At 43.4% G+C, this 24,015-nt stretch overlaps 3 protein-coding genes and 1 pseudogene across 3 annotated transcripts; 2 read left to right on the top strand and 2 right to left on the bottom strand.

The window, feature by feature from the left end:
* The first annotated feature begins 2,731 nt into the window (after nt 1-2,731).
* LOC117834437 (uncharacterized) lies at nt 2,732-4,405 on the top strand (annotated as a pseudogene).
* Nucleotides 4,406-5,829: 1,424 nt separating this feature from the next.
* LOC117834705 (bisdemethoxycurcumin synthase) lies at nt 5,830-7,282 on the top strand. The gene is made up of 2 exons (XM_034714234.2): nt 5,830-6,205; nt 6,282-7,282. The coding sequence occupies exons 1-2, from the start codon at nt 5,830-5,832 to the stop codon at nt 7,280-7,282; spliced, it is 1,377 nt and encodes a 458-aa protein (XP_034570125.1).
* Nucleotides 7,283-9,717: 2,435 nt separating this feature from the next.
* Nucleotides 9,718-11,668, bottom strand: LOC117866646 (5-pentadecatrienyl resorcinol O-methyltransferase). The gene is made up of 2 exons (XM_034750925.2): nt 10,825-11,668; nt 9,718-10,288 (listed from the first exon to the last, which is right to left on the bottom strand). Exons 1-2 carry the CDS (start codon nt 11,623-11,625, stop codon nt 9,989-9,991), a joined length of 1,101 nt encoding a protein of 366 aa, XP_034606816.1. The 5' UTR covers nt 11,626-11,668; the 3' UTR covers nt 9,718-9,988.
* Nucleotides 11,669-21,379: 9,711 nt separating this feature from the next.
* On the bottom strand, nt 21,380-23,248 carry LOC117866513 (bisdemethoxycurcumin synthase). Its single transcript, XM_034750733.2, has 3 exons — nt 23,079-23,248; nt 22,781-22,974; nt 21,380-22,674 (listed from the first exon to the last, which is right to left on the bottom strand). Exons 1-3 carry the CDS (start codon nt 23,198-23,200, stop codon nt 21,629-21,631), a joined length of 1,362 nt encoding a protein of 453 aa, XP_034606624.1. The 5' UTR covers nt 23,201-23,248; the 3' UTR covers nt 21,380-21,628.
* Between the last annotated feature and the right edge of the window lie 767 nt (nt 23,249-24,015).

Below are 24,015 nucleotides of genomic sequence, written 5' to 3'. Positions count from 1 at the left end.
CAACAATGTTTAAATTATTTTTCTACTGATAATGTTCTATTATTTCATGCAGTTATAGCGAAAATTGCATTTATATCTACTAAAATTCTATAATTGCATTTAATCAATAAAAAATAGTAAACGCATCCAAAAAATTTCCAAATTTTGACACGAACCAATCTGTGTTGCATGTTGCCTATGCAAAAAGATTTGAAGCCAAACGTTAACTCAAGTGTCACTTGGACTCCAAATCTTATTGTGTCCTCTCTAACTTCTATGAATCCTTCGAGGAGATGCGTCGGCTTCTAAGCATCATATGTCAGAAATTGGGCAAAACCTTCTCAATTTTTTACCACAGCCTCCACACATAATATCATGACATCTTGACAAATCTTGTGATTTTCAGATTTCGTTTGCTTTTTTTAGAATTTAACCACCATTCAACCACACGTTCGTGGTCGCGTTTTTTAAAAACAATGTTGACAATTTCTTTTCATTTCCTGGTTGAGAACTCAATCCGGACTCCATAATATGGATATAATTTTTCCACTGATTAAAAACCATCATTTCATGTACATGCAGTTAAAATCTGACATGAATAAAAAAATTCTTATTAATGCAATCATTTCATTAAAAATAGCAAACAGACCACAAAATATACCAACTTTTCTTATGGATTACAAAATCTCCTACGTGGGGAGTAGAAAAAGTGTGGAGGCCAGGGGAGGATTTTTTTTTTGTTCGCCGAGTGCCAACATTTTACACTCGGCGAAGTACTATGTTTGCCGAGTGTCCAGGCCTAGGCACTCGGCGAATGGACACCTTTGCCGAGTGTCTTGTGCTGCCACTCGGCGACATTCTCTATTTGCCGAGTGTCGGAGGGCGGCACTCGGCGAAGGGCCTCTTTGCCGAGTGTCGGAGTCCAACACTCGGCAAAGAACTAACGGCCGCCCCAGTCCGGTGACGGACAGCGCACGTGCGATGCACGCGCCGTTGATTTACCGAGTGTCGGAATTTTGCCGAGTGTCACTGAGAGGTTTGCCGAGTGTCGGATTTATGGCACTCGGCAAACGACCTCATTGCCGAGTGTAAAAATTTTGCCGAGTGCCGAGTTAAATACACTCGGCAAAATTTTTACACTCGGCGAATTTACTGTTTCCGGTAGTGGCTGGATGATTCTAATTTATGTGAGAACAAAGATTTATCTTTTTTTCTATCAAGTCTCCTTGAGATTGATGTGAAGGCTCTAAAAAGAGTTTCCAACCTAATAGTAAAGTTATAGTTATACTTAGTTTTTTTGTGTTTTTTAATATAATGGCTCGTTTGTTTTAGCTCATGGTTGTGAAAATCTACATAATTACAAGTGGAAACAAACACCTACATCCATTATCAGACATATTGTAACAATCCTAGCCCTCCCATTATGCAGCGTTCCATAGAGTCCCATCTTTTAAGGCCTCCTTTGGCAGCCCAGTTCCCCATGCGGACGTTTCCCCACCCCAGCAGCCCACGTGGAATAGTTCCACACGACGTCGGGCTCGTGCGTTTGGCAGCCTGTTGCACAGGGGACTCCAGCCCAACCGAGCCCAATTACCCTGCAGAAAGATGCCCGGCCTAAAGACATCGGGGGCCCTTCCCCATCTCCCTGTCCCTCTCGTCTCCTCCACTCGCCGACTCGAGCGGGCGAGAGGCACCACCTACTCCTGCAGGAAACCACCGCCACTGCCAACCGCCGCCATTGCTCCTGGCTACCCGTCTCTAAGAATCTAGGTCCAAGTGTGCCTCCTCCATCCCTTCTCCCTAATCCCCATCTTTGAATCGTCCCATTCCTCTTCTTACGTCACTTTCCTTTCTTTCTAAGGTTCTACTCCAGTGACGGCTTGATTCCTATGGCGGCGAACTTGCCAGATCTGGACTCCCCTGCCACCTCTGCCTCCCCATCACCCATAAGGTGATTCCACCTCAGCCTACATCTCCCTGGCCCTTGCTAGGGTTTCATGTCTTTTTATGGAGATTCCTGTTGTGTTATGCAATGCTTGGCCTTTGCAATTGAACTGAATACCTCTTATCTGCAAAATGTTTGTGAATTGCAATGCTCGAGTTAAACTGCTGATAGATGGGTACAAATCCACTGCATGGCCAAAGACCAACATATAACTGTGTTTTCTTTCATGTACTTTGTGACAAGTACCTTGCGACAATTATGTTAAATACTTTGTGATAAATGCTTAGTGCCCATCAAGGCTCAAATAATTTTGTAGTTATTCTATATCACAAGTAGTAACAGTACAAGTTGATGGGTTGTAAGTGACAATGGAACTGTGATGTGCCATGATAACCCATTGCTAAACAAAAGCGCACCCCGTTTTCTATGAGGACCTGCGATGATTTGTTTGTTTTCCTATCATTGGATGTGTTCTTTTCTAAAAAAAAGTGTGGTCAAAATAATACTGTCGCTTTCAATTTATATCTCTCAAATTTCTATGGATGTATAGAACTACATGATTGTGGATGGTACTGTGATTGGTGCATATTTCAATTAGAATAGAAACAAGAAAGAACACAAGCAAAAGACTGCCTTGAACCTGATATCTGCATACTGCATGCATTCAGTCATGGTGTATGTGCTACCTGATGCATCAAAACTATCTAATGTTTGATTGTTGGTTTAATTTTTTATATTAGGTATATCATAAATGATTAGATCATTGTGCTAATTAAGAATATGATTTATATATACATACACTAGATAATGGGATCTTGGGAGGAGCAAGTTAGGAAGTTCTTGTTGAAGGAGGAGGAAGATGATGATGAGCTATTTTTTGTACTTGTGCCTGCCATAATTCCATACCTACAAAAAGAGAAAATGCATGTGCACACATCTTCTCTTCCTGGTACCAAAAAGGTTAAGGAAATCCTTGAAGGGCACCCAAGTTGGTGTAAAGTTAAGTTCTAAATGGAGCCTGAAATATTTAGAGCCACAGTAGACTTGACTCATGAGGTGTTGCTATTGACACATGAGGTGTTGCTGTTGAGGAGCATCTTGGGATGTTCATGTTCATGCTCTCACATAATGCTAGCAACCAAAAGCTACAAAAAGCTTTTCAACACAACGAGGAGATGATCCATCGGAAAATAATAGAAGTTTTCGATATAATTCCTGCCTTAACTCATCAATTCGTGAGACTTCCCAGTCCAGTCCAAACTCATATCAAAATTGCAATAGATCCTCATTTTATGCCCTTCTTTTCCGGTGGGCCAATAACACTACTAGACATATACCTTTCCTCATTGTTTTGTTTCCTTGCAAGTCCTTAATTTCTTTCCTTCTGTGCAGAATTGCATTGGTGCAATCGATGGCACTCATATACCAATCACCATTGCAGAAGACAAGGCCCCTCCCTACAAAAATAGGAAAGGAACCCTATCATAGATTGTTATGTTAGCCTGCAACTTCAACCTTAACTTCACATTCATTTTAGGTGGATGGGAAGGGTCAGCATCAGATGGAGGAGTCCTTAGATCTGCTATTAGCAAAGGATGTAGTGTGCCATAAGGGAAATTCTATCTTGTAGATGGTGGGTGCGCAAATATATCATCATTTATTGCCCCATATTGAGGAGTTCAGTGACTATAGAAGGCGTCGTTTATCTCAAAGTGGTTATGCAAACTACGAAGAACTATTTAACCATCTATATTGAGGGCCATTGGTGTTCTAAAGAAGAGGTTCCCGATTCTTAAAGTAGGCACTTTCCATCCCGTAGAAAATCAAATCAAGATTGCAACTCTAACAGTAGCATTTCACAATATAATTAGAGGGCAAAATGGTCAAGAGGGGTGGCTAGATGACCAACCAGAGTATATCCCAACAAATAAATATGTTGACATGCTAGAGAGGGACAACAACTATCCAAGTGAGGTAATACTCTTAGAGATCAGATCGTACACCAAATGTGGGCTGCTTATAATAATAATAGTTAGTTTAGAATAATATCTTTTAGAGGAGTATGATTCATCTAGTTTGTGTATGATTTGCTTATGTAATTTATGGAACTTTCTACTGCAAACATTATTATAATTAGTGCTTTTATTTAATGCAATTGATATCTTTGTACTTGAATTTTTTAGACACCTTGATTGTGCATTCATGTTTCTGTCAATTTCATTTTAACATGTTTTAGGAAATGTTTCTATCAATTTCATTTTAACATGTTTTAGGAAATGTAGCCATGGCAAGAAAAGGGCTGCTTGGAACTCTGCTTATGAGAAAGATCTTTTTGAAATATTACATGACTACAAAGATAACCCCAAATATAATGGTCAAAATGGTTGGGTATCGAAGGGCTCGAGGATTATCACCAACAAGTTCGATGAGATGTTTCCCGTAGCTCATTTCACCAACAAGTTCAATGAGAAATTTCCCTAAGATGTACTGTTGGAAGAGAATGCTTCACCAGGGGTTTGTTTATTAGTTAGTCCTAAATGAATCACTGCTGACTCCTGAGTTTTGATTCCTCATATAGAAAGTTAACTAAATCTGAATAATTAATATTGGCAGAATCATAGTATTTGTCAAATTGAGAAGCTTGTGATTTGCTTTTCCAGTACTGTCAATAGTTGTTCCGGAAGCAATGTTTTGCCAGCTCTTTAGCTCAGCATCTGTTAGTGTCAAAGGTCCGTTAGCTCAAAGAATGGTTCTCCATCTATTAGCATTCAGAATCATATATAAATTTTTGTTTCTAGCTCAGTATTCTGCATTACATTTTCTACATACATTCAGTATTCAACATTCAGGTTATGAGTTTTTTTTTTACTTGCAGATCACTTGGCGGAAGCAATGCATAGAAGCTAGAACCTATTTTGTGACAGGAGTACTCGAGTAGTGCAAGTGCAGATTGGTCACAGTTGATTATTGCCTAGCTAGTAATCTATCACGATGGCCTGTCTTCACAGGGTGATTCGGTCATTCAAACGTTTGCAGCTCTTCCAACTGTGGATTCACACAATTTTAATTATATTTATGTAATGATGAGAAATGACCATGTTTTTAGAATTTTTAAAATGTATGTAAGGATGGATTGCTCCTGTGTGCATCTGATGAAGTTTTGCATGCGAATAAAATTTCTGTTATTTTTTTCTCGATTTTTTCTGATTGTTTTGAGCATTTTTTTTTTTGCAGCTAGGGTTGTGCCCCTTGTCTGCCAAACTTATGCAGGGTATAAATCCCAAGCGGGGATTCCTTCCCATGGAAATGACGGGGATCTCAAGTGCCGATAATATCCCCCTGGGTTTTGCTCCCCTCGTTGCCAAATTAGCCCTAAAAGCATATAATATGCAGCCGGTTTCCGCAATCACAAAAACAAACATGCTGGCGCTACGAGCTGTGTGTAAATTATAAATTTTCTGTGTTTGAACTATTCAATATCACCCAATGTTTTTGTTACAAATCTACAACCAGCTTGTTTTTGCTGTTATTAACCGGCAAAGGTTTTCTGTGGTACATGTTTTTTTTTTCTTGCCGTTACAAAAACGACAAGTAACTAAATCGTTAACTCAATTGTACGTGCCCACATTTAGAAGGGTTTGCTGTTTGTTATCGATGGGAAGCAAGTATTAAAGGCACCTGTCTCTGATCAACCGCATAATTAAGCTGCGTTCACAAGCTTAAAGGCCGGCTGAAAGCCTGAAATATGCATGTTTCACAAGCTGCATCATCCTTTCACAGCGCACGTCTCGTACATCGTGTAAAGACCGGGCTCCCCAACGCTCAAGGAGTAGCGAGTAGTAGCGACCCCATGTCTCAAGCCAGGGCAGCCCTCCATTCGGCTCCGCACGTCGGCCTCCACCGACATGATCGTCGCCGCCCTAAGGCCTACCCGGCGGCGGCCGCCAGACACGCTTTATCAGCCGGCGTTTCCACCGGCGGCGGCCACTGCAACCCTTCTGGCAGGGTGGCCAGAAGGAAAGCGAGCCCGTTTTGTCACAACTGACTTGCGCCGCCATTTTGGATTATTAACCGTACCATTGCTTCTGCCGTTGCCTCCAAGAACTCGCTGTTATGCGACCGCCGTAGACGAGGCCCGGCAGGCGCCGCGCGTGGCGGTGCTCGGTATTGGCACCGCGAACCCGGCCAACTGTGTGCCGCAGAACGAGTACGCCGACTGGTACTTCCGCGTCACCAAGAGCGACCACCTCGCCAAGCTGAAGGCCAAGATGAAAAGGATTTGTGAGACATAGTCGATTCTTTCCCGTTTCATGGTGCGTTTCAGTGGTCGCAACATCATGTAGAATTCAATTCTTAGGTTATAACTCGGGAATCAAGAAGAGGTACTTCCACCACACGACCGACACGTTCCGCGACCATCCGGAGATCGTCGACCGCGCGCTGCCGTCGCTGGACGCGCGGCAGGCCATCCTGGCGCCGGCCGTGCCGGAGATCGCCGCCACCGCGGCGGCGAAGGCGATCGCGGCATGGGGCCGCCCCGCGAGGGACGTCACCCACCTCGTCCTCGCCACCTACTCGGGCGCGCACATGCCCGGCGCCGACCTCCGGCTGGCGTCGCTCCTCGGCCTCCGCCGCTCCACGCAGCGCACCATGTTCTACCTTGGCGGCTGCGCCGCGGGCTCCGCGGCGCTCCGCGTCGCCAGGGACGTCGCCGAGAACAACCCTGGCGCGCGCGTCCTCGCTGTCTGCGCCGAGCTGAGCCTTGTCCTGTTCCGCGCGCCGCGCGTGGCCGACCCCGGCACACTCGTCATGCAGGCGCTGTTCGGCGACGGCGCGAGTGCCGTCGTCGTCGGCGCCGGCGCCGGCCCCGAGGGATCCGGCGGCGTCGAGTGCCCGATGTTCGAGATAATGTCCGCCTCGCAGACGGTGATACCGGGCAGCGAGGACGCCGCCGCCGGGCACCTCGGCGAGGGCGGCCTCGCGTTCTGCCCGTCTCCGAGGATGCCAAATCTGGTGCGCCAGCACGTCGAGGAATGCCTCCTCGACGCCGTTTCGCCGCTCGGCCTTGGCGGCGGCTGGAACGACCTGTTCTGGGCGGTGCATCCTGGCGGGACAGCGATCCTTGACGGCGTCGAGGCCGAGCTCGCGCTTGCGCCCGGGAAACTTGCGGCGAGCCGGCGCGTGCTGAGCGAGTACGGGAACATGTCTGGCGCGTCGATGATCTTTGTGCTCGACGAGCTCTGGCGACGCCATCGCGAGGAGATGGATGGGAGGTTGGGGGTGATGCTGGGTCTCGGGCCGGGTATCTCTGTCGAGACCATGGTGCTGCGCTCGATGAGTGGCACGGAGAAGAAATAGCGCCATTTTCTTGAAAACACGAGCAAGGCATTCGTGTATTGTTGGTCCACTTTTTTTTTCGCCAGACGAGTTAGAAATGTGGTATGGTATGCTCGTTAACTGGATCAATCCGTTGCTTTTTTTCTAGAAGAAATAATACATTGCTAGTACGGATGAAAAATAATTGGGAACTATTGGAAAATAGTCTACAATCTCCTTTATTTTGCACTGATTTCTCTTTTTTTTTCTTGCACAAATTTTGTTCATCCTCAATTTTGCATGATAGTATTACATGGCAAAAAGTATCCACTAAAATTTTTAGATGGATTTTTTATGCACATTTATAGGTGCATCCATGGGTTGGGAGCACGGTAGCACCTCAACCCGTGGGAGCACCTTTCTCATGTGGTATGGTATGATCGTTAACTGGATGTCAGGATCCATCAGTTGCTTTTTTTCCCCCTAAAATAGTACATTGCAAGTACGGATATGATGAAAATGATTGGGAACTCTTGGAAAGTATAACACCTCTTTTAATTTCATATCTTTACCCGAAATCAAAACTGAAAATAGAAAAACTGGTCAGGAGTGTCGGGATGCCAGAAATGGAGCAATCCAATCGGAAACATGGGTCCCAACAATACAAATTGGAAACAATGAACTATATGCAATGACTGACTGTAGATGTTTGACTTAGAGCAAGCATACATTTTAAATATACGAGACAATATGTTCATACAAACTCACAAAGCATATGTGAGAAGTGAATATAGCATTCCGTTGATAAAATGGAGTCAATTACTTTTTGCAAGTGGCTACCAAATAATTAATGATGATCAAGAAATATTAGCAGAGTACAGAAAATAACTGGAAAAAGAAAGAAAGAACGAACTGCTTTGCTCTGTTGCCGGCCTGCCGCCACGGCCTTCCTATGGGTCAACAGTGTTCGTATGCTAGTGGGCCGAACTGCTCAAACGCTCGGGGTGCGTAGCGCCAGCAGCCAGCCCGTTCTACTGTTCATGAGTCAGCCCACGTGTATATAACAGACACAGCACGAATGAGCCACTACATTAAGAAGGGTCAACATTAACAAGATATTTGTTCCTAAAAAAATCAACAAGATATTTCAAACAGTGTCTTTCTAAAAAAAATTGTGTGTCATACATTATTATCTGCAGTTTTTATGTAAAAATCATTTGAAATAGACCCAGTCATTGCATATAGTTTTTTTTAGAAAATTGTCTCTTATACATCATAATTTTTCTTCTAAATCTACTGGTAATATTGTCATCAGACGATTTTTTATAAAAACCCATTGGCAATTAGGAATGTACATTAAATTGTTTGTTTATCTTTTTTAATTAAGTTGAGTTTTGTAACAGGACTTAATGAAGGTGTATATCATGTCCATATTATCTATAGTAAAATTGATAAAATGTTTGTGAACTTTTTAGAACTAGTAAAAATAGAATCCACAACATTATGATAAATTCATCGTTGAAGTATGGGTGCTAGTAAAAATGTTTGTTTGAAGTATAATAAAGTGCTATATGAATTCTATATAGTTATTTGAAGCACATTTTTATGTGTTTGAGTGTGTCGTGCATGCTTTCCCTTCCTTGTGATAAAATTAAATAAATAAATATGTTAGTTGTTTGTGTCTTTTGCATCCATGTATCCTCATGATTGACAATGAATGATATGCAAATATAAATTTGTAGAAGTGACTATGATGATGTCATTTACACAAACAGTTTCTGGATTGGAAATAATAGTGAAGATGCAGCAGTGCAACTTGTACCGACTCTATTGGTGTATTTCATAATTTGATCTATAGCCATCATATTGTAGTGGTGTTTTTTGAATATCAACTAACAGTGTTCTGATTTGATACAACAGTCGATTGTCTGAGAACTGGCTTGACGTATGGGCCTATGGGCCGTTTTCGCAATAGTGGAGCTTCCCGATTCACAGCCTAGCTGTTTAGCCCTGAATTATGCAAGTGTCTAATGGTTTATGTTTTTTCCTTTAGCATTATTTGTGGCGCCTTGTGGATAATTCCAAGGATTAAAACAAAGAATGGCACAATAATATACATGGTTCATGTGATTATAACACTACAACATTTGCAATTTTCTCCAACAGCTGTAGTGATTGTCAACAGCATTGATGGACAAATTTAGATGGGCAACAAGGCTGTCATTGGTAGAATTACTGAGAGCATTGTTATTGATAGGATATTCAAACCTAACAGCCCTGTCAAACAACCATTGCACATGTGACAGCGCTGTTATTTTTATTTGAAGGCCGCTACCTTGGTTTTGACCACGTCAGGAGGTCCCAACTACAATAAGAGTACTGTCATGGTTTAAGCCACATACGTGATAGTCACATACAGTTTCCTTGCTTTTACCAACAGTTTTCCACTGTCACGTATACTATGAATTGTTGTAGTGTAAGGCTATAAAAGAGTTCAAATATTTATTGCAAGGGAAATAGTACATCGAAGGTACAACTGAATAAAGCCCACACTTATGGAAGTTTTGACAAATGCAAAAGCCTCCGCTTATTCTGCTCAATCATACCAATACTAATAGTTTGAGCATTTTACTATAATTATGACATGCTTGCATTATGATTCATGTGTCACATGCATGACATATTCATTAGGCTTAGATATTAAAGACTTCCGGTGATTATTTTTGGATGATCTTGTTCGCTGAGCATTCATGGATAAAGCTCGATAATGGACCTGATACCAAGAAGTGTTATAATTTTGTAGTCCTTAAATCCAGCTTCAAAGAAAATCTTCTTCCACTCTTGCTCATCTCGTTCAACTCCATTGAGGGCGATCATTAGGAGATCAAACAAAAGCTGTGTCTCTGTATGCTTCTCTTCAGACGGTCCCCATCCGAGTACCATATCTATTATTATTACTTTTCCTCCAGCATCTCGAGAAGGGATGGCTTCCTTGCATCTCTTCAGCAGCTTGATGCACTCGTCATCGCCCCAATCGTGCAAAATCCACTAAAAGAAGTAAGCATCGATTTAGTCAAGTAATTATTAGAATCCTATCTCTACTTAACCTCTGAAACTATACATAGTAGTCCATCTTAATCTCCGTTGTGTTTGAACTGATATTCTTGCATTATGTCATTACTTCAATAAAGCAGAGATAGTAATCATAGTTGTATGGACTCATATGCACCTGCGTGTACGTTAACGTAATGGGGAAAACAATTACCTTCGGAAACTGTTGTATTTTTTATAAAATAATGTTACAATACCTGTCGGTGCACCGTCAACAAGTGAATACTCGCTTAAAAGATCGTTGCATGTCTTATAAAAGAAACGAATTACCTTTAGAAATTGTTGATATTTTAAGAATTGATTGATGGATCTGTGTGAGGTACACAGAATATTTTCAACTAGATATCTAGAATTGCTCGATTATCTGAGCACCCTCGAGGCATACATTATCAAAGAATTGACCTTATAATGAAAATCTAGACAATAGAAATATTATGTTGACTACAAGTTAACGAAGTATGCACGATCAATACCTTGAGAAAAACAGCATTCGCCGGTGGTACGCTCTCGAACATGTCCCCCGCGATGAACTGCACGTTGCTATCAGATGGAGCCTGTGCAACAACGTGAGGAAGATCCAGCACGCTGCACTTCAGGTGCGGGAACGCCGCGGCGATGGCGGCTGCGGCACTCCCATACGGTCCACCGCCGACGTCCACAAGCGAGTCTATCCCCTGAAAGACCTCGCCGCACTCCTTGAGGACAATGGGCATGAGGAAGCGGGTGTCCGCGGCGATAGCGTCGTGGAGGGAGATGTTGAAGGCAGCCTCCTGGTCAGCCACGTCCCAGACGGTTTCTCCGTGCGCGATGCCGAACGCCGACAGGTCCGGCTGCTCCTCCTGCCGGACCAACGCGGTCACGACAGTGGCGAGCGGCGACACGAGCAGAGGACCGAGGAGCATGGTCAGGAGAGGTGTCAAGCTCGTCGAGCCCCCGTCGCTGAGGAGGAGGCGGGAGGCCGGTGTCAGCTGGTAGAGAGCTTCGCACCCATCTGATGATGATGATGGAGCAGGGTGATGGATGGTGAAGATGCCAGAGATTGTGAGCATGCGCATGAGGCGACGCAGGCCCCGTTGCTTGGATGGGTTGACGTCAATCTTGGCGAGGATCTGGGGGATGGTGGCGCTGCCGCCGTAGTGGTGAATGGCATCGGCAATGCCGACGTCTAGGGCAACTGCGATAGCAGTTGACTTGATGTAGCCGAGGGACTCGTGCAGTAGCTGAAGATGAGCTTGGAGCAAGTCCTGAGTGCTGTCCTCGCTGTAGTGTGCCATTTTTTGTACACCGTGGTGGTTCGTTCTTCTTCGTGCTGGGTTGTGGGTTGAGACACTGCATAAGGAATCATCTATTTATAGGCCTTTTCATCAGTGTATGAATGCTTTGATGGATCCAAACAGGCCTAAGGCTTATTTCGTATTATATTCAAATACAAAATATGTATGTTATTTGTATGTAATAGCTACTTGAACTTTTATTAAAATTGTATGCTTATTACATGTATGTACTATTTTCTTTGTACACAACAATGAGCTATTGTTCTCCTTCCATTTCAAAATGTAATATGTTTAGCTTTGTCCTAATTCAAACTTAGCTAACTCTCACAAAATCTATAGAAAAGTATATTAACACTTATGATACCAATAAAACATACCTAAAAAAACATATTGCATGGTGGACTTAATCAAACTAATTTGATGTTGTAGATGTTGGTGCACTTTTCTATAATATGGTGAAAGTTTGACTTAGGAAAAAACTAAAACATCTTACAAATCGGAATGAAGGGATTATTTTCTAAAATTATTTATTTATCTATGTGAATGGCAAAATATGCCTTGTAATTTTGAAGGAAGGAAGAATAACTAGCCTTGGCTAAATGATCATCCGTTGCTACTTTTTTTAAAATCAGTTTCACTACTTTTTGGGTGTCCATACACTAGTAGAGAATCGAGCATTCGTCTAAGTCTAGCATGTTAGTACCTCCTGAGAATAGGCTTGGTACTAATACACGGCTAGTCCTCCAGGTGGCTTATTAGTAATTAATGGGTGGCTCCCACCCATTAGTACCAGTTGGAGTCTCAAAACGGTACTAATTTACCTGCTATAAAACATGCTTCTTCTTCCTCTCCTGCTGGATCCACCCATCATTTGACTGGAGAGCTCCCGACTTTCTTCTTCATGGCGACGACGCGAGCCTAAGAGAGGTGCTACATGATTTTTTTCACGATTTCATGAGGCTTTCACTCATCCAAGTGTTCTAAAGGTTAGCAACTTCATTCTCCCTTCTTTCATAATTAGTATGGTATGTTTTATGCTTTAGAGATAGATAAATTTATGATTTTTAGAATGAGGAGAATGGAGAGATTTTTTGTTTATACATCCATTTGAGTGTGGAGGAGGGTATGGCGTACAATGGAAGAGATAAATTTGAGCTATACTTTTTTGGATAGTTTGCATACCATATTTCGTATTAGTTAAAGAATTTGATCAATACGAGGGTAGAGGACTAATAAATTGTGGAAAAATAGAGTAAATTAAAGTATGCTATTTTTAGTACCGATGTAGCGGTACTGGTCGAAAAACCGGTACTAAAGGGCTTTCCCGACCAGTACTAATAATCGATCCTCTATAGTGATAGGAGGAAAAGTAACATTCGTGTACCGTTGCCCGTCCTCCTCCTAAAGCAATGTAGGCTTCCAGATACCTATCCAATTACTTGATTTTTTGTAAAATAAAACTAGAGTTTCAATTTGGTAGATATATACGAGGGAAGTCGAAGGGTACGTGATTGCAATATGGCAATGTATATAAGCTCTCCTTCGTTGTGTTTTTCAATTTGTGAATCCCGTAATTGGGAGTTAAGTTTTCCAAATTTTCTAGTTCAGCATTTGGACGGCGAAGTCCAATTTTCTTAGGATTTTTCATGGAAAGCCGTTGCTTTCTTTCTTCACCGTTGGTGAAAGATCTGCAAAATTCATTTCAGAATGAACATAGTTACAGGAATCTCTCTGACAATACTGTTGCCTGATCCCAAGCCATAATTGTAGTTTTCTACTCCTATCTGTCTGCTAGTATTTATCAGAATACTGTTGCTTGACCTCAAACCATAACTTCTACAGTGGAAGGCCATAATGAAGATTCTTGTGCCACTATTCTGCGGTCCACAACCTGGTGTCGGATCCCAGACAAAAACCTGACCAATAATAGTGTGGTAAGAAAACTTTTTGCATGAAAGAACTAAGAAATTCAAAGCAGAAGGTATCCGTTAGTTTATAAGAAAATTTAAAGCATCTGAAACAATCAACATGAATATATAGGTTTTGTCCACCGGTGTGACAGTACATTTTGAACACCTAATATTTGTCCACCGGTGTTTTACACATAAGCAATCATCTATCTGTATAGGTTTTTACTCCGGTACTCCTAACTGTGAACTACTACCTATTTGCAAATATAAGACCTACCTTATATATTCGTCAATATAAGGCATATATGCATGTTTAATTCGTACTATATAACCATGTTTACTGATTAAATTTGTATGCTTTTTAAATATACGCATTAAAAATTCAGTCTTTGTAATAAATAGAAAATAGTAATGAATGACAATATTACCAGTTTGAGTGATTTCTTAGTCGATTTGCGTGGCAAAACCTGGCTTGTAATTTCAAATCGAGGGAGTGCAAAGGAGAATACACGGCAAAAACAGCATAATACTTGCAATTTGAAGGTGGGTCGTTGATCACTTGGTCTCCTTTTTTATCAGAGATGCGTGCAAAGTTTGTGCACCATCCAAATGCAAATTCTTTCTCTGGCCCCTATAAAATTAGGTCTGGGTACGGCAGATAGGACGTTGCTGAAATCTAGAGATAACCAATCATATCTTCTGCAAATGCGCCGAAACTAGATCCGTTTGGTATGCCATCAGTGAGTGGATCCAATGTCCTTGTCTCAATCCATCAAATTGGACATGCCGCAATGCTTCCTGGATTGGTTCCATGTCCTGACTGGGAATTCATGCTCCAGCTTGGCAAAGGGCATCCGGTTGCTAGCAATCTTTGTGTATTGTACCACCGAATAAGAAATATTGAGTTGGTATAAACTCCTTGAACTACATTCTGCCTCTGCGTTACCAGGAGATGAACAGCCAGAAAAAGAAAATGAGAAAAAAAACGAAGAACTAGAGCGCTAATGACTGTCAATTCATAGACTAAAATGCCACCTATGTGCCTGGGTAAAAAACTTTTGGCCATTTGAGCCAATTTTTCCGATGCCACTGCTACCAAATCTAGCAATGCTGCCTCCATTGTAGCTAGAGCATTCTATGATAGTTTGCTTTCAAAGACCTCCAATCTTACACCACCCCACACAAACAACCAATGTGAAACTATTATCCACTACTGGCTTCCATTTCAGTGGATCACTGACCTAATTATAATCGCTTGTGATGCATTAAATAAACAGTAACAAATAGACGATTTGAAACATCTGGCAAAAAAAGATGGAACACAAAATCGGACTGACAAATGTTAAGGTAAAAAACCTTTTTACTACAAACTATGATAAGAAAAATAAGCTAAAGAACTAAGAAGTTGAAACAAACTTAAAACATCTCTGCAATAATCAGCATGAATATCACAACAAACAAACTGTAGGTAAAACTGCAATTTGCAGTAATAGATCAAGGGCATAGGCCGCTGCAGACAAGATAACATGAATGGTTGGGAGCTGGGTATGTCGCAAGAAAAGACACAAGGGCACGGAGACGTCCAATTAGACTCAGATTTGTTGCATTTTCACTTCACTACATCAGATTATTGCTTGTACCTTGCAACAGTCGAGCCATTATGTACACACAAGTGCCATATAATGCCATCTCGTAATGTAATGACTAGTGTTCTCATATTTACAGATGGAGGCCCTGAGCCACACACAATTGTAGCCCTTCGTCCCACATGTTTCAAATTCACGCGCCAAATTCCACTAACATATGGTAGTACGTCTTTTGTCAAAATTTTGAATTCTTACCATCAACCATTCTGCGTGAACTGACTGTCAGTGATGACTAGGTATTTTTAGGCATGGATTTTGTGAAGAACAAGCTAAGGAATAATAGGCAGTTGCTTTTTTTCGAAACACAGTAAATACGCCCACTTATGGGCACACAGACTCACCCCACCTACCACTAAAAAAATAGTACCATTATTAATATTCATAAAAAGGCGATCATATCTTGCTTGGATACCAAGGAGAGCATGGTTAAATTGTTTGTTTCTAATTCATTTGAGTTTTCTCTAATATGCATAACTAGTTATTGTTGTTTCTAATTCATTTGAGTTTTCTCTAATATGCATAACTAGTTATTAATATGCACAATTTGTATGTAACGTTGACTTTTCTTTCATGAACCTTCTCTTTTTCATCACGACTAGCTACTTTATGCTACCCTAGATGTTTGAATGCATGCCGAGTGTAAACTATAGAAGTGTAGTTTTCCAATTACATTAGCATTGTGGAGTATTGAGTTGCATGCGCCAACCAGTTCAACCTAAAAGTTTAAACTGATGAGGAGAGGTGGGCAATTCACTTATACTCCAACACTCCCCCTCACGTGCAGGCTCCCTCAGGCTGCATACGTGGAGATTGGAGTGGGCTACAATTATTTTATTTAATCGCGTCCGCCAGGATTCGAACTCGAGACCTCTGGCTCTGATATCATATTAAGTTGCATGCACCAACCAGTTCAACTCAAAAGCTTAAACTGATGAGAAGAGGTGGACAATTCACTTATACTCCAACATGGAGAACTTCTATAAGAGAACTTTCAAAAGTACAATGCTTGCAAAAGTGATGTGGATGTGCGAGTACAATGCTGATGTAATTACATCAACTATATCTTGCGAGTGTAAACTATAGAAGTGTAGTTTTCCAATTACATCAGCATTCACAATAATTCGCAAGATAAATGTTGGAGGCACATGGTGGAGGAGGACCCCAGCACATTTTTCTACAGATTGCTCATGGTTGGGCACAAGAGGAGGTTGTCACAAGATGGGCCACAAGAGTAGGCTAGCGAGCCCGGGAGCTCCTATATGTCTTCCGTAGATAATCAACTCATCTTTAAAGCCCATATAAGCCCATGTATAATATTTTTTTAACATCCATAAACATTTGTTGACATTCATCAATATTTTTAAAAAAGTCTGACTTAATCGTTATCAATATTTTTTTATATACCAACATTTTCTCTAACTTTTTTACATTCACCAACATTATTGCTCAATAATTTTTTACATCCACCAAAATTTTCACTCGTCAACATTTTTTCTCAATTATTTTTTTACATTCACCAACTTTGTTACTAAAAAATATTGAGATAGTTCATCTAAAATGTTGGGATAGTTTGTTGGGCCGTTGTGGGTCAGTTATAGAGCTATTGTTGGGTTATAGATGCTTAGTTATGTATCTTCCGGAAGATGGATAGGATTTCCGGACGAGCCCCTCTAGGCATAAGATGGGCTAAATTTCTGTCACTAAATCTATGGTTATGTTTAATTTGGACAAAGAAGAGCTCGATCAAGTATTTGGTCCTAGGTGGTGTTTAGAAGACAGTGCTAGGTGCAAGTTTGATGGGCTGGACTTATTAAATTATCTTGGTTGCTTGAAAGTTGAAACAACTAGCTTAGATTTGATTTTTGATTTGTGAATTCAAAATACATATTCTTTTAACGAAATTTAAATAAAAATAAAACCAGTATTGTTTTGAGGATAAACCAGGCTAATCGATCCGCCATGCATGTTAGAATGAGGCCTTCTATCCAACTTCTGAAAGATAAGAAGATATATATATAGCTTCTCCTGCGCAGCAAAAATCAAGCTTGATGGCGCATGCATACTTACTGTTGGGCCATAATAAAAGATAGAAAGGAGTTTAGTACAGCCGCACAGAAAAAAGAATATGTATACTTTTATACTTTCAACATTTTGAATGACTAGATTTAACAATTCTTAAAACCTCATTCAACAATTTGAAAAAAAAATAACTAGTCCAACATTTGTGTGAAAATGAAGAAATGATGTCAAATTGTTGATTGGTATATGCTTACTAGTCAATATTTCAAAGTATTAGATTCAACACTTCTCTAAATCTAGTTCAACATTTTTATGTAAATGTTGAAATGATATATTCCAAATGTTGAAACAGTCCTTTTAAAATGTTAAAATGGTGTTGAAATGTTAAAAAATTCATTTTAATCTCATGTTGGTCTATTAATTCAAACAGCATCACAATTCAAATGCAATTTAAAATGGATAAATAGTTTATGAGATAAGTGATTTTGAATCTTAAAGTCCCAACAATAACTGCGCCTGCCAGCGTCCTTGAACGGTTGGGTTGGATGCCGAGCTAGGAATTCGCGAGCTGGCTTTGGCTCGTTTGTAGCTCGGCTCAGCTCGGGTCGGGTCGGCGGATTTTTTTAACAAGCTGAGCAGCTATTTTTGCTCATTGGGTTAACGAGCTTGCTCAAGCTAGCTCACGAGCCAACCGAGCTAGAAGGTTAAACTCACAATATAGGGAGTCAAACTGTTAAAGCTGAGCCGAGCTGCTCCATGCATGGTCAGTTTTAAAATTATAATTAGACATCAAATAGTTTTTTTATGTTTCATATGTACTAAGATAATAATTCTAAATTTATATCCTAACGAGCTAGCTTAAACTATTAACGAGCTGAGCCGAGCTAGCCTTTTTACGTCTGTTTATTAATGAGCCGAGCTGAGCTGGCTCTAGAGGTCATGCGTGACTCTCCTGCGTCATCTTCTGCCTTGCTTATGCTAAGCGCACTCCTCCGCTCACATCGGCATGTATCTAAACCATCCAAATCTCTAACACATATCTCAAATATATATATATATATATATATATATATATATATATTATAGGATCTATTTTATTTGAATATTAAATAAGACATGACAAACATGACAGCAAGAATAGGAGCACGATCCATTATGTTTATATCAACGGACAACATAAATTATGATGTGGATATTGCATAAAACATACAATGAACTAGGAAGTTAATGAGAAAGTACCCTAAAGCGAGGCCATTGCCTGGAGCATCAAGTGCGCTGTTACTCAACATATCGAGCTAGAGGTGATGTCATGCAAATGATTGATGTGCAGTTGTGCCTCCAGAAAATATCGGTGCACAGCGAGTAGTCGCACGACGCACTCCCAAAAATTGATTGTCCTTTCTTCTCCTCAAGTGTAGAGTTTCGGGAAAGGGTGCAGCTTCGAAAGCCTTCTCTTCTGATGTGTTCTATGCACACGGAGCGATGAGAAGGGGACAGCAAAAAGCAGCACAGCAGTGGAGAGGGTGTGTTGTACGTGCATGGAAGACAGAAGAGTGCCTCTCTTATAGGCATCAGAGACCTTTGAGTGTCCAAGTTCATTGCAATAACTTAACAACCATGAAATGTTGAGTTACTAGTAACTCTCAGCCATTAACGGCCATCCAATACTAGGGATTTGTTGACAGTCATTTAATCAACATTATTTATCAGTCACTAATCGTGGTGCCAGTTACTAATCATCAAGTTGTGATTAAAAACTTTAAAACCTAACCAAGCCTAGCCCACACATCTTGTCCGACCAGCTGTGTTTCAACACAGCTTGTCGATGCAAGTGAAGGAGCACATGCGGCACCCTTCTACAACCCCCCACCCCCCCCCCCCACACACACCCTCAACTTCTCAATAGATGTAGGACTCCACCATATAAGTTGGTCAGGGATCCTCTCAAATTACAAGGTAGTTTTATTACAAATGTAATGATCACCATTTGGTATAGGCCTTGGGATTTAGGCCCAATTAATGTAACACTAAGGGTTAGCCTTGGGCATCAACCTAAGTGCGGGCTCCTATATATGTTTCTTCCGCAACTAGTTAAGCATTGTAACTTTAAAACCCATTAGATCTATCTTAGGTTAATCATTGCAATCCATCAATCTCTCATCTTCAACAAGTTCTCTTATACTTTATTGAGCAATCTGCAAACTTTCTGACAACATTTATGATAGAAACTCAAACATTTCATGGCAATCAGGTATGGTATATCTTGCCCCCCCCCAGTTGCCCCCGCCTGACGCAGGTTTCAACATATTACTACAACTGATTTAATAGTCACTTAACCCTAATTTAACATTTCAGGTAGGCTGGTCAACATTTTATAGAGCTTAGGTATGCGTTTCAGCTGTGGTGATGTAGCTGTAGGAGTAGTGGGTTTTGCGGTTCAAAGGAAACAATTGATGGGGAAGGTGTCGGTGTTTTATACCTGGCAACCTACCGAGTGGTATCCCAACGTAGTAGACTGGTTGGTGGGGGTTCGCCGGACCTGGAGCCTGATGGCAAACGCGAGTACACAAGACACATATTTATACATGTTCGGACTACCAAAGTAGCACAATACCCTAAATCCTATTTGGGGATTGTATATTGTGCCCTACGCTTGGGTGTTGAGGTATTGGTCTAATTAGTTTTGCTATGCCGATCTAGGGACCCTGCCCACCTTTATATATCCCGGGGGTGGGGGGGGGGGCAGGATTACCAGTCGGTTACAATGTAGGAGTCATAGTAGAATTACAAGGTATGAGTTCTAGTAGGATTAGAGGGGAATCATAGTAGGAGTTCATCTTGTTCCTTTCTTGCGAGTATCTGGGATCTATCCTTGACTGAAGAATTAGTGGAGTACATTTTCTCACCACCACATATCTACCTATTAAAGGGCCAATTGTTTCTTCCAACCATCATGGATATTTTCCAAAAAGATCCCTCACTTTTTTCATTATTAATACTCAATCCTAAAATCCGCGGCACTCCCTATCCACGCCTCTATCACACCCATCCGTACTCAGTGGCAGACACGACCCATCATCCGCCCCTCACTCCCTCTCCCAGTCTGCCTCCAACCGTGGCTCCTAACCCGACATGCGGCACCGGCGACACAATGCCTGTCCCTCCCTCCCTCCCCATCCAGCCAGTATTTAGATGCACCTGATCTTTTAGAGCTTGCTACCAATGATCATCACCACTGAACTGTTGCTCCCAACCACGACCACCACCCACCTTAGCGCCATGGGTGGGCCGCTCGAGCTCGTCACACTCCTGCAACTCCTCTAGCAGCCACTCGAATGCTGCAACACAGCCTTAATAGGAAGCAATAACGTGCTCGACCATGCCGTTGTGATGCCCTTGGTGAACACCTATTTGAAGAGGAGGAATGTGTGTGGGGCCGTTGTGGCAACGCAAACCGTATCCCTAGCGCCGGGACAACGACAAAGCCTACCACGGTGTGCACCGCAAGGCAAAGCCACCCATCGAGGCCCAGGAAGATGGGCACGACCAGGTTGGCTTTCCCGGACACTGCGGGAAGACGACCTGGTGAGACAAGGAGGTAGGGGAGGAGTAACCGCGATGGCAATCTCCAAGAGTGGGACCATGATAGAGATGACTAACACGGCTGCCTCACCCAGCATGTTGAGTTGCTTGATGGAGAAGATGTAGTAGTGGTAGTACGAGCATGCCATTGGGGGGAGGGGCGCCCATGTATGGTAGCGTGATGCCGCTCTCACCATTGGGACAATACCCTATCTTGGAGTGGGAGAGTGAGGTGACCGAGGAGTACAACGCACATTGCTATGTCGATTTGACTGGATGCTGGAAGCGGTAGTGAGTGATGGAGATGTTTGGGCCTCGCGAGAGCGGCAATGTTAAGACGAGGCAGCCTAGTGGCAAGTGCTGCGTGGGCTGGGATGAGTTTTGAGTTAGATTACTTTACTGACCTGGGAGAATAGCACAGCAGAGAGCAAGCGAGTCCTTTGGGTTTTGTTACAATTGTTGTTGAGTTGCGAGCTACTTAGGCTCAGACGCTTAGCTCCCCAGCGACGTACTGACATGAATAATGGATGGGGGCTACATGTTGGAGAGCAAGTGTAAGCCAGCAACCATGAAGTTTCCAAGAAGGTGCACACTCAATTTCATGAAGGACGGTCCGTTGTGTATGATTTTATTCACCAGTTGAATGACTTGAGAACCAGTAGGACCCGTAACAACGCACGAGTATTCTAGAGTACATATTAAGATGTAAGAGTTCCCCTTTCCCCTTTATTCCCTTATACGGAATTCCTTTTCACAAATTTCGGGCAGCTGGAGAGAAAGAGGAGGAAATGGTGAGGAAAGGGGTAAGATGTGACAAAGTATGAAGCCATGACCCACGAATCAAATCTACTGCCATGGTGAACGCAGAACCCCGTTCCTACTCTGGCTGCTGTTCGCCGCGCGCAGCACCATGGTCTCCACGGAGATCCCCGGCCCGATCCCCACCATCACCCCCATCCCTCCCGCCGGCATGTTGTCCCATCCACCGCCAACATGGCGCCGCCTGAGCTCGTCCAGCACGAATAGCATCGATGCGCCGGACATGTACCCGTACTCCCTCAGCACGCGGCGGCTCGCCGCCAGCTTCTCCGGCTCCAGAGCCAGCCCCGCCTCGACGCCGTCCAAGATCGCGCGCCCGCTGGGCTGTACCGCCCAGAAGAGCTCGTTCCACCCACCGCCGCCGCCGCGGAGGCCGAGCGGCGCCAGCGCGTCGGCGACGCACCGCTCGATATTCTGGCGCACCAGCGCCGGCATGCCGCTGGACGGTTGGAACACCAAGCCGTCCTCGTTCAGCTGCCCCGCCGCGCGGCTGTCGGTTGTCTCCGGTATCACGTCCTGGTAGGCGGAGACCATCTCGAAGAGCGGGCGCTCGACGGGCTCCTCGGCCTCGGCGCCCACGACGGCGGCGCTGGCGCCGTCGCCGAACATGGACTGCATGACGAGCGTGCCGGGGCGGGCCTCGTCGGGCGCGCGGAGCATGACGAGCGTGAGCTCGGCGAAGGCGACGAGGACGCGCGCGCCACGGTTGTTCTCGGCGACGTCCTTGGCGACGCGGAGCGCCGCGCTGCCGGCGGTGCAGCCCTGGAGGTAGAGCACGGTGCGGCAGACCGTGGGCCGGAGGCCAAGGAGGGAGGCGAGGCGGAGGTCGGCACCCGGCATGTGGGCGCCCGAGTAGGTGCAGACGACGAGGTGGGTGACGTCGCTAGCCGGGCGACCCCACTCCGCTATGGCGTCCTCGGCGGCAGCCGCGGCGAGCTCGGGCACGGCGGCCGCCAGAATGTCCTGCCTCGCGTTGAGCGACGGCAGCTCGTCACGGCCGAGCAAGGCGGGGTGCTCGCGGATCATCCTCTCGCTGTGGTGGAAGTAGCGCTTCCTGATGCCCGACCTGTCACCTGACGAAATCAAATGCGAGCGTGCCTTGATCATGTTTGTGAACGCAGCCACTATTCAGTTCGATCGCGAATCAAAGAAAGAAGTGGACGCGAAGAACACACGTACACATTCTCTTCATCTTGGCCTTGAGGTGAGGGAGGTGGTCGCTCCCGGTGGCTCTGAAATACCAGTCGGCGTACTCGTCCTGGCGCACGCAGTTCATCGGGTTCGCCGTGCCGATGGCGAGCACGGCCGCGCGCTGCCCATGCCGGATCTTATCGACGTCGACTGGATGGCTCGCCATGGCTGCGGAACAATGACTTCAAGGGCAACCATATATGCAAATTAAACGGGAAATAATCGTGCAACGAATCAACACACGCAGCCATGCATGCATATGGAATAAGCTGGCTTTCGTTAATACCTTCTTCTGCCGCGGATTGTAGCTGCCAAGCTACCGCGCCGGCCAGCGGCAACGCCATGGTAAGTCTGGAGGTCACCGGATGGTAGCGTTAGCCACCCCAGCTGGCATAGCAGCGGCGACATGACAAGTCCAATGGCACGGCGAGGCTTAAGATCCGCCCATATTATTGAGGTATAAATATGCAAATGTGTGTCCGTACAACAAACCTAGCTTAGCTCAATTTGTTATGTTTATCGTGGTGAAACCTATCCATCCATATTCGAGTCCAGATCCTCCAGGTTGATTTCTGAAGGTACTAATAGTTATACGGACGTGCTAGCGCCTGGATGTCCGATAATTTTTTTTATCGGACACTCCGTCCCAACATTGAAAAATAACTATCGAAATATCAAAACTCAACACTTGCAACATGAAAACATGCACTAAAAATAGTTTTGGAACTCATGCACGCCATCCATCTCATTATAGGATAAAAAATCCCTGGCGCAACATTTCATCATGTTTCACACAATATTCATCAGAAGATAAATTATCAACATCTTTACGTGCATGAAACATCTCGAATCGCTTTGTGCAACATTCAAAACAGACACATTGCAACAATAAAAATCACAAGTTGCAACATCTCGAATAGAAACAATCTTGCGATCTCGGCCAAATCAAGTATTGCAACAACAAAAAAAGTACCTCTTACAGTATTGCAACAACAAAAAACATCTCTTACAGCATTGCAACAACAAAAGAAGAAGAGGCCGAAACAAAGAAAATAACCATATGCAACATCGTGAACAAGTTGGTGCAACACCTAATTGCTAGCAAATCGGACTGTTGCAAACAGATGAAACATCAAAAGCCAACTGTTGCAACATCCAAAAATCTCTACTGCAACATCAGGAGGTACCTATCGCAACATGGAGCCGTCAGTAGGCGCAAACTT

The sequence above is a fragment of the Setaria viridis genome, chromosome 8, assembly GCF_005286985.2.
Source record: "Setaria viridis chromosome 8, Setaria_viridis_v4.0, whole genome shotgun sequence".
Classification (NCBI taxonomy): Eukaryota; Viridiplantae; Streptophyta; class Magnoliopsida; order Poales; family Poaceae; genus Setaria; species Setaria viridis.
The sequence above is the reverse complement of the archived record's forward strand: the minus strand, read 5'-3'. Positions and strand labels throughout refer to the sequence as shown.

Coding starts and splice junctions, on each gene's coding strand:
- LOC117834705 (XM_034714234.2), top strand. CDS start 5,830: ATGATCGTCGCCGCCCTAAGGCCTACCCGGCGGCGGCCGCCAGACACG. Junction 6,206..6,281: donor GGCCAAGATGAAAAGGATTT/GTGAGACATAGT, acceptor TTCAATTCTTAG/GTTATAACTCGGGAATCAAG.
- LOC117866646 (XM_034750925.2), bottom strand. CDS start 11,625: ATGGCACACTACAGCGAGGACAGCACTCAGGACTTGCTCCAAGCTCAT. Junction 10,289..10,824: donor CGAATGCTGTTTTTCTCAAG/GTATTGATCGTG, acceptor TACTTCTTTTAG/TGGATTTTGCACGATTGGGG.
- LOC117866513 (XM_034750733.2), bottom strand. CDS start 23,200: ATGTCGCCGCTGCTATGCCAGCTGGGGTGGCTAACGCTACCATCCGGT. Junction 22,975..23,078: donor ACAATCCGCGGCAGAAGAAG/GTATTAACGAAA, acceptor TTGCCCTTGAAG/TCATTGTTCCGCAGCCATGG. Junction 22,675..22,780: donor GGCCAAGATGAAGAGAATGT/GTACGTGTGTTC, acceptor TGATTTCGTCAG/GTGACAGGTCGGGCATCAGG.